The following is a 12889-nucleotide window of genomic DNA, read 5'->3' as shown; positions in this document are numbered from 1 at the left end:
TAAAAAAAACTATACGTTTATCTATTTTTAACAAACAATGAAGTAATACATGTAAGTAATAAAAATAAAAAAAAGATGCATTAATTTCCTGTCTGAAAAATTGAGCATGTATTTATTGTAAAGTGACCTTTTCACGTTTTGGTAAATTGACAAACTAAAAAAAATATGTATAAGATTTGCAATTTTTTTGTTGTAGTCATAATATTTGCGAGGAAACAGTAATACTGACATTTACCGTGATCTGAAAAAATCCTTTATATGCATCTCTTGACGATGAAAAAACCCTGAAAATTATCAAGCTTTACAAATGCGAAATGATTGAATAATTTGGAGAGTTCTGTTGATATCGTTAGATATTGGGATATAACAAAGATTGCTTATACTAGTATGTAGTATTAACTACGTCAAAGACTATATTAGGAAGGATGGCCGAGTGGTTAAAGCGCTGGACTTTTACACCAAGGGTCAATGGTTTAGCCCAGTTGTGGGTTACCTTTGTTCTTTCTTAAATGTTATTCTTGTTTGTACTTAAGCTATTTATTAAAAAAGCAGCATTTAATGACAAACATAAAATCATGCCACAATCTGTGAAAAGTTTCCTTCAATTAATGAACAGCTATGTCAGATATTTTCATGCCGGCACTCAACAAATGCAATAAAACTATTTACAATTTGACACATTCCACAAATTCTTAGAATGGTTGTATATATTACGGACAATACCAAACAACGTTTACCCTTTGTTGAAGACAATAAATGCTTACCTGCATCTGCTATCTTAGCGCATTTGATGATAAGACCCTCCGGCACGAATGTCGAAACTACGAGTGCAATATGAGAAACAATAACGAATTAACAATATAATGCATATAGCTTTGCCACAACTATGGATATATAGCAATAACAAATGTACTTTTACTGCGACAGATGTTAGTTTAATATCGTCGTCACATGATCTACGAAGGCGACATATGTCGACTGATTCTATATGGCCCACATTTATTATATCACATGGGTCAGGCACGCCTCTTTGAGAATTAAAATAATGTCAACATGTTTGAAATGGCAGCACGGTATATTAATAGCACATATTGTTCATTATTTAGTGTTATATTGCCAAAGATAATATAATACAACTAAATATTTTTGTAGACTATTTTTTTCAAAGCGCAATGTCATGGACAATTTACTCTATAACTATATTTTGCTGTGTTCACATAAATTGAATACAATTATGTTTATCCGCATTCTTCAAATACATTGATGGAATACTACTATAAGCGTTATATATCTTTCAGACATCTACAATTCTCTCAAGATATGATGGAACGACATTCAAGAACACGAAAGTAAAGATTACTTATTTTCGAGTAACTTCATTGTCTGAGGTTACAAAAAGGTCAAAAGCAAGTAACTCCGGAGTTGAGAAAAGCACAAACAGGTTGAATGTCGAAGTACAAAGAGTGTCCTCTTTTAAGACATTAAAACGTCCAGTTATAAACAAGAGAAATGAAAATAAAGGTTTCGAACTATTTTCCGGACCTAGTAAACCAAAACATAATGGATTGACTTTAGACGATTTGCAATCATTGACGCCATTTAAAAATGGCGTCGATTTAGTGACGCAAGAATCTGTTGCTGAACTGCATAAAACTACACCCAAGTGTTCATGAAGTATTTTTTTCCGGAAGTGACGAAAAATCTCCGAATAACCGACGAAGATTTACGAGGATTTCCGATTCACAGCCTAGCAGTTGCAGTCATATGCGAGGCCATTTCAAAAGGAGATGATCCGTACAAGTTTTACTGTATAATCGAAAAGAATAACTTGGAAAATGTGCTGACTGAATTGTACACTAGTGTACATTGGAAGAAATTGGGTAAATATTCATTTATGCCATTGGTTATTAACAAAAAAAGTATCTACATAATAAATATAATAAGGACAATGCACTAAATAAATGATGCAATTTCACAAACCTTCAGTCGGATATCGTTGACCTTCTATTTCATGTTGATTGAAAAGAAAAAGTAAATGAAAAAGTAAAACATAACTATATTATTTAACTTTTTTTGCACTGTTTTGATAATTGAAGATGCATTAAGTTCAGGAGAATGATATACCGATTAAATTTTAATATACACATTAAATAGTTATTTGGTCGATTACCTTTCTATGGCCATTCCTCTCCTGCCTCTGATTCCAGCAGGGCAGTTATTACTTACTGGCGATCGATTGGTCATTGTCGGCTCGGGTATTACTTACATGTACCCCGGGTACGGTAAATATACTTTATCGTACCCGGTCGATATTAGACAGTACCCGAGTTGTATGTCCGTCCTAAGTCCGATGTCGTAAAATGCGCTACCGATTATCTTAAACAAACTTATCTTTAAAAAAACTGCATCAACAGGCTTTTGAGTATGAGTTTCGATAATATAGATGCCATTTAACAGAAAATTGACATAAATGTGAGTATAATTAATTTAAAAAAATATCCGACAACGACCGATTTAGCGTTAAATTTCCCTGGTACCTTTAAGTATATTTACCGCACCCGGGGTACATGAAGGTATACTTAAGAGTATCCGGGGAACATGTAAGTAGTACCCGAGCCGACAATGACCAATCGAGACTTACTGGCATCACTAAGTATTCTAGCATTGGGAAACCAGGTATTCGAGGAAAAGAGTGAGCTGAACGCCGTAATATTACTACTGTCGAAACCTCGAAAGTCCGACCGGACTTGTTATTTGTTGTTGTTGTTTTCTCCAGGGTTCTCCATGTACTGCGCTCTGTACCCGTCCGTAGTGAGAGACGCACGGACGAACATCAGTTTGCAAGACTTCATTGACGATGATGGGTAAGCTTTTTCTCTGTCTTTTTAAATAATGTTTAATTATTTAAATTCGTTGGCAAGAAATTTCGAGGATTTCTTATGTTGGAATAGTAAGAAATATGCCTCGAATGTTTGCCGTTTTGTCGACATTTTTAAAAAAAACGACGAACTACTTTCAGGCCGGAGTGGGCGGACCGTATTATTGAGCGCATGACGGAGCCCTCTTGGACGATGGGATGGGTGCAAAAAATGGTCCGCGGTCATGTGCCAGAGGAGGAATACAACATGGCGATGAACACACTGTTCGTCAAATTGCACATGTTGGACCCGCAGTCTGTCATTCCGACCTTTCATCTGCTGAATCACATCCGAGGTACGTGCTGGAAATAATTAAATATACACATATTTAGGTGTTGTCCTTATTTGCATATAGGTACATGTTGGCAACATATCTATAGAACATAGTTGTGTTAATAACATATCCACAGGTACGCTGTGGTGTTAATTATATATGAGCCGCGCTCTGCGAAAATGGGGATTATGCATGTGGGTCCCAGATTAGCCTGGGCAGTCCGCACAGGCTAACCAGGGGAGAAACTTCCGTTAAAACTTGATTTTTGCTAAGAAGAGACTTTTGTAAAACAAAAAAAATGTCATAAAAGCGGAAAGTGTCGTCCCTGATTAGCCTGTGCGGACTGCAAAGGCTAATCAGAGACAACACTTTACGCATATGCATTAAACCCCTTTTTCACAGAGCACGGCCCATATCCATAGATACGTGTTGGCATAAATTATTTATCACCTTATAATCACATTCAAACATTGGTGCAAATAAAGTATAGAAAAAATAGACAGGTTTCCCGTTTGTTTGACGATTATAAATCATTTTTCGTATTCATTGGTTTGAACTATCGAAAAACTGTGTTTTCGCTTTTTCTACAACATTCTCCTTTTTGTATCGAGTTATTAATACTTTGTTTGATTGATGGCTTGTTACGTTGCATTTGGCTATAATAAGGTACATGTATATAATAAATATATTAGTGTATGATTGTGACAGCGGGACTGTCGCACAACCAACTCATGAGACACAACCCACCGAAACATGCAATATCTTACTGATTAATTAAACTTAATATAGTAATACAAATTTCGCATGGTGTATACAGTGACTGCATAAAATAATGTATATTTTGTAAGCAAAGAGTTTTTGTCTTCATTTCAGCTCTCCCGGAATGCAACCTAGAGCTGGCCACCCGGGACTACCTCGGAGGCTCACTGGACGCTGCGGCACTCAGCGCGCATGCGCGGACGGCCGTAACAAAGGAGACCATGCCTAGCAACGGCGCGTCGCGCATGAGCCTCGACGCAATCGAAGTTTTTTACGGCATTGACGTCGAGGAGTTTATAATGACGGAAGCACGTAACGTCGGCGTCTGGAACGGGCGACGTCCCGACAATAAAAGAACTAGTGACCTCCAGGATAGATGCAGCGTCATGTAATCTCGTGATCACATTTGGCCGTTTCCGGCTCTCGTCGAAAAAATGCGCACGCATCCAGATGTCGCATCCGGAATAAGCTCGCATACCCTATGGAATAAGCATCAATTGTTCGTCTGTGACAACGAAATGAACAAACGCATGCGTTAGTTGTGACGATGTTACAAATACGTTTCGTTGATTTGGACCTTCTATCTAATGACGTCGAGGTCTGGACGGATTTATACAATTACACATGTGTTTAGATTTTGTGGGAGAAAATCTCCAGTGTGCTTCCGTATTGAATGTAATATTGTTCATTCGACTTATTTTGTACCAAAATCATCATGTTTGTCTTCTGTGAATGTTTTAATTGTAAAGCGTACATTTTTGGTGTGAACAAATGCAAATAATGCGGTATCGATGTATAAGTTATGCTATTCACACATTTTTGAATGTATGACAAGTATTGATAAAACAGTTCGTGTGTTATACGTAACGATTTAATATAATACATCGATGACGAGCGATATTTACACGTGTTCGCTTGTACGCTTGTTAATTATGGTAGATCTTAAGTCACAGGCTTATCCGGGACGACATGTTCCGCCCAAACTGGATTCTCGCTAAGAAGAGACTTTCTTTAAACGAAGAATACCATAAAAGCGGACACTGTCGTCCCTGAAAAGCATGTGAACATGCATTAAACCCAGTATTCCTAAAACGCTGCTCTTATTATTCTTGTTATCGCATAATGTTCAAAGTTTTGCCTTTGTTATTATTATTAATGGTTGCTAAATATGTTAATATTTGAATATATATAATTCAACATGTTGTATATGTAAATATTTGTATATATGTAACATAAAATAACATGTAAATATCTTTGAATATGTTTTATGTAATACAAAAGTTGTTACGATGAATTCATATTTTATTTACGTTTAAAATTAAAATAACAAAAGCTTATATTTATATTAAATAAACAAAACTGAATTGGTACAAAAGCTTGTTTTTGTTTTTATTTCAAATCGCACGAAACAGCGTCTACGTTGCATGTTATGATCACCTGAAGTCTATCTTTAGTTGTGTAAACTATTTCAAAATGTTCAAAGCTGCAGGCTTATGATGGATACTTATACATTTAATTAAAACCATCGATTTAGTCAAGACAAAGTATAAGGGTATGCTGGATTCGCAATATTCGTGTGTGTTTATGTCTGTTTTACTTCCTGTCCTTGCCCGTCCGTCTTCCTGTCTGTCTGTCTGACCGTCTGTGTGTCCGTAGACAAACAATTTGCCGATTGCCGATTATAACTCCTACACTATTTAAGGTACACCAATAATACATGCATGCACTTTACATTATATGAAAAAAATGCGCATGTGCAATTCTGCATCAGGCTTCGTTAAAACTTGTTCGAAAATTATGCCCCCTGCCCTTCGAACATTGAATTATTGTAACATGATTATTGTACCCTACTTGCTACATATCGTACGGACGGACGAACGAAGACAGGAAGAAAAACATACGCAACTAATTTCCCTTGGTAAGCTGGTTTACCAGTTTTAACTGCACTGATGTCCTACTTGATTTGGAGGTATGGGAAAAATTTCCCGAAAACAAACCCCCGGGAGAAAGTTTCGTCCCTACTAAGACGGGTTAGCGCAGTTTGTAGAGTGCTTGGCATCAAATATGAGAGTCGCGAGTCGGTTCCTCGGTCCGGTCTCCGGTCACATTACTTTTGCGCGGGCTGGTTATTCAAACCTTTCTACGGCCATCCTCCCCATACCTCTCATTGAAATAAGGCAGCTGTAAGTTTAAAACCATTTTTTAGCTCGATCGCATAGAAAGTCTTAGGCTTATATGAAACGCTCTTGAGTCCGTTGCCTGGGCACAGCCAGTACTTGCTGTCTATGGGTGAGAACTTAACAACGCTCAAACAGTGTGGATCAAACCCGTGACCTCCAGATCGCTAGGCGGACACAATATCCTTGCGACACAGCGATCTTTAAACGCCAAGGCCGTTGATTCTGGCCAATGTATGTTCAGTTAGAACTGCTAAACCAACAAACCAAGGTAAGTGAGAGTTGGTAAAGTGAGCGCCTTGACGTGAATGCATATCGTTGAAAACAGAGAAATCAGTGAAAAATCTAACAACAAACAAACAAACAAAACTGCGACACGTTCGGTTTGATGAGCCGTGCTCTGTGAACACGGGGATCAATGCATGTGCGTAAAGTGTTGTCCCAGAACAGCCTGTGCAGTCCGCATAGGCTAATCAGGGACGACATTTCGCTTTCGTGATATTTTCGTTTCAAGAAAGTCTCTTCTTAGCAAAAGTCAAAATTTTGCGGATAGTGTCGTCACTGATAAGCCTGTGCGAACAGCACATACTGATCTGGGACGGCACTTTACGCACATACATTAAACCGCTTTTTCACGGAGCACAGTCCATATGTATGAGTGTATAAATCATATTAACATATTTAATTTAATTCTATTTTATTTTATTTCATTGATCACATAAGTAATTAAAATAGGTAAACACAATTTATGACTGTCTACGTATTTAAACCATCTGTTTACAGCATTGATGAATGGTTGTTTATGTTTAATGTTTACGATGATTTTAATGTCTGGTCGTGTCAATTATAAACATGCATTGATGCTACTTCTTTTGAATGGATCAGAGGTTATCATAATAAGTTTAACCATTAATACACTTTCTATTGCAGTTATTGATTTTCACTTTGAGTGTAAGAAGGCTCCACATTGCTTGTATACAGCATCTATTTGAAAATGAATCAGGTTTTATTCTATGAAATATGAGCGATTTTTGACGATGCTGGAACAGCGTCGTCTAAGGTTTGATAATCAATAAAAAAAATCTTCACAATGGGAACCTATGTAAAAGACCGAGCCAGTCCGATTGAGATAACTCGATTTTTCAGTTACTTCCCTTGGCATTCGCCACTGCGTAGGAGATTGCTCGTTGATTTTCATTGATAACATTCTCCTAGCAGAGTTGTCGTTCGTGTTGATAAAGGTAAATATTAATAGAACAGCATATCCTGGGGAAACAGATCCAATAAGTGTATCAGAACGTTAATTTAAAATTAGTAATTTTACATCCATTTTATTTTTATGGACCAATGAAACAACTATATATTTTCTCTATTTTGTTTGATATTTGTTCTCGATTTAGCACATAAATTGCGAATAAAATATGTAATATTAACTTTTTTCGTGATCACAAAACTAAAGAATGCGAACAATTTCGAACCTGCAAATTGTAAACGCTGCACTGCTATGATATATATAGATATAACAACATCCATTTGCGTAAATGTCTGTCACGCTAGCGCAGTGGTGAAGACGTTCGCTTTTTCACCTTTACGACACCGGTTCGATTCCCGCTCCCGGCGCAATGATATATTTTGTCTGTTTTGTGGTCACCATTCCGGACAGGTGTTTTTTCCGGATAATCTCATCCCCCCCCCCCGCAGCATTTGACCATTTAAACAATTGAAAAGTACTTCAGTACAAAACAAATAGCTGGTAATTGCAGCTATCATTCAAAATTCGTCCCAACTTAAGTAAGTAAGTTTATTGTAAACAAAGGCCTCCGGCCCATAATACATCATGTTTACAAAATATATATATACAGATAATACAGAAAGTTGTCCCTATATATATATATATACATATACACATATGTCGTCAATCTAATCTTATTAGGTAGGAGTGCTGGACACACTCCGGGTCCCAACATTATGCAGCCTCAGCGCGGAGGTAACTCATTACCTTTGAAAAACACAAATACACAGACTGGGTGCAGCCTAGGCGCGTATAGACTCAAACAAGGCAACAAACTCAAGTGCGGGCACAATCATTTAAAATTTACATATTGCATACGATATTCTAACAGAAATTACACAACCACCTATGTGTACATACCATGTTTGATATTTCGTTCGATTGTTAGATTTCAGCATATACATGTGTAAGGTCATTTCGCTATTAGTTAACTTATCCATATGTTCGTGGGCGAACTCGGATAGTCAAGTGCTCATACGATTGAGCTCACATGGTCCGGCTCATACCTACTTTCGAGAATCATCATGAAGGTATTGCCATACTAAATGAACAAGAATGTGACCCGCCTCCCAGTTTCGCTCAATGGGTCAAGTTACCCACGGGTACTTCTTCCCCGTACCCCTAAAAAAATTTTCGTACCAAAAATGTTTCGTACGCAAATTTTTTTCGTACCAAATTTTTTTTCGTACCCAAAATTTTCGTACCCAAATTTTTTATCGTACCCAAATGTTCGTATCAACATACACAATTGTGGTGATATAGATAGACTTAAATTGATGTTTTATATCCATCCTCTTCAAAAGCATCGTCACACCAGTACTGTCAGTACTTTGATTAAATAAAAGGTTTAGAGACGTGCGTCAAACGTAAAAAAGGAGAAATTAACAAGTTTATGGATGATAGAGTGATGTGGGCTTTTCTTATTGATTGATTTTAATTAAATTCTAATATGATTAAAATGCACCGCTGTATAAGTTGTAATAATTTGAACGTTCAACATTAAATAACGTATTAGTAAACAGTTACATTTTATTTCGCATATACGCATCTACATTTATTTTTTTAAATCATCTACGTCTAATAGTTTTAAGTTATCGACGTCTAATGTTATAAACTGATTTGCTACATGCGTTGCAATATAGTAGAGAAGTAAACGAGCTTTATACCAAGAAAGATACAGGACTTTTAATTACATGTACATAACTTTTATCAATTGATAAACAACGTTTCCATCAAATGGAATTATTTCACGAGCAAAGGAACATTCGATAGAGTAAGAAGACTTTAAGGGAACAAATATTATAAGGGGGGAGGGACTTAAAGGATTTGTAAACAAGTTCAAAGAACCTAAACATGCAGGTTTTGGAAAGAAGAAGGTTTTTCGGTAGTGTTTTCATTCTGACGACAATTTTATGTGCATGTAATAAGTATAAATTGATATTGTGACGTCAAATTTCATCATTATCATCAACAACACCACCTTAATAATGACATTAATATAGTAACTGTATCGGTACCACTTCCATCATCTTGACAAACACCGACGACATCATCAGCAAACAAATTTTCTTTTAGAACAACAACAACAGCAACAAAAAGAACTACTTTTACATGAAATATCAAAAACAACAACAACAACTACTACTACTACTACTGCTGCTTCTTTAATTAGGAATAGCTTGTATTCAATGTAAATTGTTTTTATTTGATTTTAAAAACAAATAACTGTGATGATTATGATGATGATGATGATGATGATGATGATGATGATGATGATGATGATGATGATGATGATGATGATGATGATGATGATGATGATGATGATGATGATGGAGGATGTGGCGACATCGGGACATATAACCACGGAGCGCACATTGCCAATACCGGAACTGGTATCGGAAGGTCGTTTTAGACATATTTTCCTCCGTTTTACCGTTATTGTTATATATGCAAAGTGAACTCAATGTAATTGATAACATACACGTAAACGGTCATTGATGCCAAACACGTAAACGGTCATTGATGACAAACACGTAAATGGTCATTGATAACAAACACGTAAACGGTCATTGATAACAAACACGTAAACAGTCAATGATAACCAAAACGTAAACAGTCATTGATAACAAACAAGAAAACGGTCATTGAAAACAAACTCGTAAACGGTCATTGATAGAAAACACGTAAACGGTCGTTGATAACAAACACGTAGACAGTTATTGATAACAAACACATAAACAGTCATTGAAAACAAACACGTAAACGTTCATTGATAGCAAACACGTAAACGGCCATTGATGGCAAACACGTAAACGGCCATTGATAACAAACACGTAAACGGTCATTGCTAGCAAACACGTAAACGGTCATTGATAACAAACACGTAAACAGTCATTGATAACAAACACGTGAACAGTCATTGATAGCAAACACGTAAACGGTCGTTGATAACAAACACGTAAACGGTTATTGATAACAAACACGTAAATTAACACATAATTTTTTATCTGAACTCTTTCCACTTTTAGGGCGGACATTTTTTATTGGGTCTTCCAAGTCGCCTTGCTGCGGAACGCTCAACAACTGGAAATTCTTTGTGACGTCAATTTGGGACGTCACGATGCATCTATGGCGGCCGACATCGACATCTAGTTACGAACTTATTGCGCAACAAACATTTACAGGTAACGGAGATCAGACAAACTTAACTTGATTTTATTTAACAAGTTCCACACTAAAGTACAAGCTAATTCTCGGAAGGTTATTAAAAAAAATCCGCATATCTTTACACTGAAATTAAAGAGGGAATAATGACATTCGGCGTTTCGATTATTTTGTTTTATTTAGATTTTTTTCACGAATAGAGCAAGTAGATCTACACTGTTGTACACCTACGCCTAACGAAAATTTGTTATAAATTAAAACAATCAGTTGCCACAATTTTAGTCACCGATATTCTGATAACATAAACGGCACAGCAAAATATTGAACATCAGACTTGTATATTGCGTGTTTGTCAGAAGAGAACGAAGAACGTTCACATGATTTTCTTAATAATTTTCCGGTCCTAATTATGTATTTAAAATGAACAAATTCTCAGCAATAACATATAAATAAATAAAGAACGTCCACATGATTTACTTTATAGTTTGTTGTTCTTTAATTTGTATTTTAAATGTACAAATTCGCTTATTTTCATCCGCCGTCGGACTAAACACTCCTTTGTCGACGGGTACAGTAGAAGGTAAAATCTATGACGTCATAGGGTGGTATGTGTGACATCACTTCATGTTCATGGCCGTTTTCGATTTAAGATTGTTATATTTATATACGATATATAAAACAGTTCATACGTGTGTGAATTAATGAACACTATTCACTTCATACACTTTCGGTTCATAGAAAACATTGTATCCTATGGTCTGCTCTTCCGCGAATGTTAGTGCTGCTATCGCGGTAAAAAGCGAATAGTGTTACCAGTTGACTGTCTTTTGGCCCTATTCCACTACGAAAACAAGCCCAAGATTCGCTAAGATTTATTACATTTATTGAATCGGGAAGACTCGTGACAGTCTACGATTCAGTTACGACACTGGTACGATTGAGTTACGACGAATCGTGGGGTTCGGTTGAAGTCTTGCAAATAGGGTCGCGACTTCATCACGATGTGTAAGAATCTACTGCGACTGTACTACGAACGATGCAGATCGGTCACGACTAAGCTAGGACCTCACCGAACGCACCCATGAATTCGGCGCCAATATCTACTGATATTAATTCTAACACCGCACGCGACTTGTTTTCTATAGACAAAGAAAGGAATCAAGTGTGGGTTATTCTGCAATAAATTATGGGCGGAGCTTTATGTTTCGAAAATAGTTCCGAATAAATAAAGAAAACATTGAAGTAAAATGCACGAGCTAAATCCCGCTATAAAAGAAATGTAATAAATGTAGAATGTATATAAATGTAATGAAACAACAAATTGTATATCATATTTCATAAATATTTTGCAAATGACGTCTATAGAAAACAAGTAGCGTGCCGTGTTAGAATGAAAAATATACTTCACGTCCAAAAGCTTGAACCAAATCAATCCGAATCGTGTTAGAATAGAAATAATATTTTTCTATGATGGCTTGTTGTCGAATAACCGACAGTAAGGAGTATAGATTCGTGTTAGCAAAGCACTCGTGCTCCGCATTCGTGATTTAATTCCTACGCATCTATACTCCTTACTGTGGTTTATTCGACAACAAAACATGATAGAAAAATATTAATTCTTAATCATTCTTTACAAAATCGTAACTGTTTCGTAACTAAATCGCGAGAATCTTAGCGGGCTCGCAAATCACTCGGGGTGAACTCTTGAGAGTCTTGACAAAGTCGTAACTGATTCGTAGACAGATCACGTGATCACCGATTTCCCGATTGAGTCACGAATTACCCACGATTCTATCACGACGCCCAAGAACGCACTACGACATTGTTACGAGTCAAATGCGATTATATTCTGTCTTGGTCAAATTTTAAACACGTTTAAAATCTGGCCGCGATTTTTCCGGACCTCACGAGTTGCATGAATCACTTGCGACTAGTTACGAATGAGTTAGGATCTTCGCCGATTGAGCTAAGAATGTCCCCGACCTCAAAATATTGGAAATCGGGACAAATCGTGGGGAATCGGGTCGAAGTGGAATTCCCCTATTTGTTATTGTTACGCAGGTACACAACCGGTGCAGAGCTCATTCCTTCCAGCGTCGCAGCGGATTCGAGCAACAAGAACCAGGTGCTGGCGGCCTCGGTTGTTGGGACGGAAGTTCCCTGGGCGATGACGCCGGATACTGCCAATACCTACGCCGCCGGAGCGGTTGTGACTGCCAGAAAGTAGCGGGTGTCTATGTATATCACCAGCGACGGGATTCTCACATATTTACATCGTTTGAAAAAAAGGGTACGTCTATCAACA

General features: G+C 37.0%; 1 protein-coding gene across 1 annotated transcript in view; it reads left to right on the top strand.

Moving 5' to 3' along the window:
• LOC127864458 (uncharacterized) overlaps positions 1–5022 on the top strand; it is a 5429-nt gene extending 407 nt beyond the window's left edge. The window contains exons 2-5 of the mRNA XM_052404082.1: positions 1299–1880; positions 2777–2864; positions 3020–3213; positions 4066–5022. Of these exons, the coding sequence (XP_052260042.1) occupies positions 1670–1880; positions 2777–2864; positions 3020–3213; positions 4066–4343 (771 nt within the window). The 5' untranslated portion in view covers positions 1299–1669 and the 3' untranslated portion in view covers positions 4344–5022. The remainder of the gene's footprint in view (positions 1–1298; positions 1881–2776; positions 2865–3019; positions 3214–4065) is intronic.
• Positions 5023–12889: the final 7867 nt, after the last annotated feature.

This window comes from Dreissena polymorpha, chromosome 1 (genome assembly GCF_020536995.1).
Source record: "Dreissena polymorpha isolate Duluth1 chromosome 1, UMN_Dpol_1.0, whole genome shotgun sequence".
In the NCBI taxonomy this organism is placed as follows: domain Eukaryota; kingdom Metazoa; phylum Mollusca; class Bivalvia; order Myida; family Dreissenidae; genus Dreissena; species Dreissena polymorpha.
This window is presented reverse-complemented; position numbering and strand designations above follow the sequence as displayed.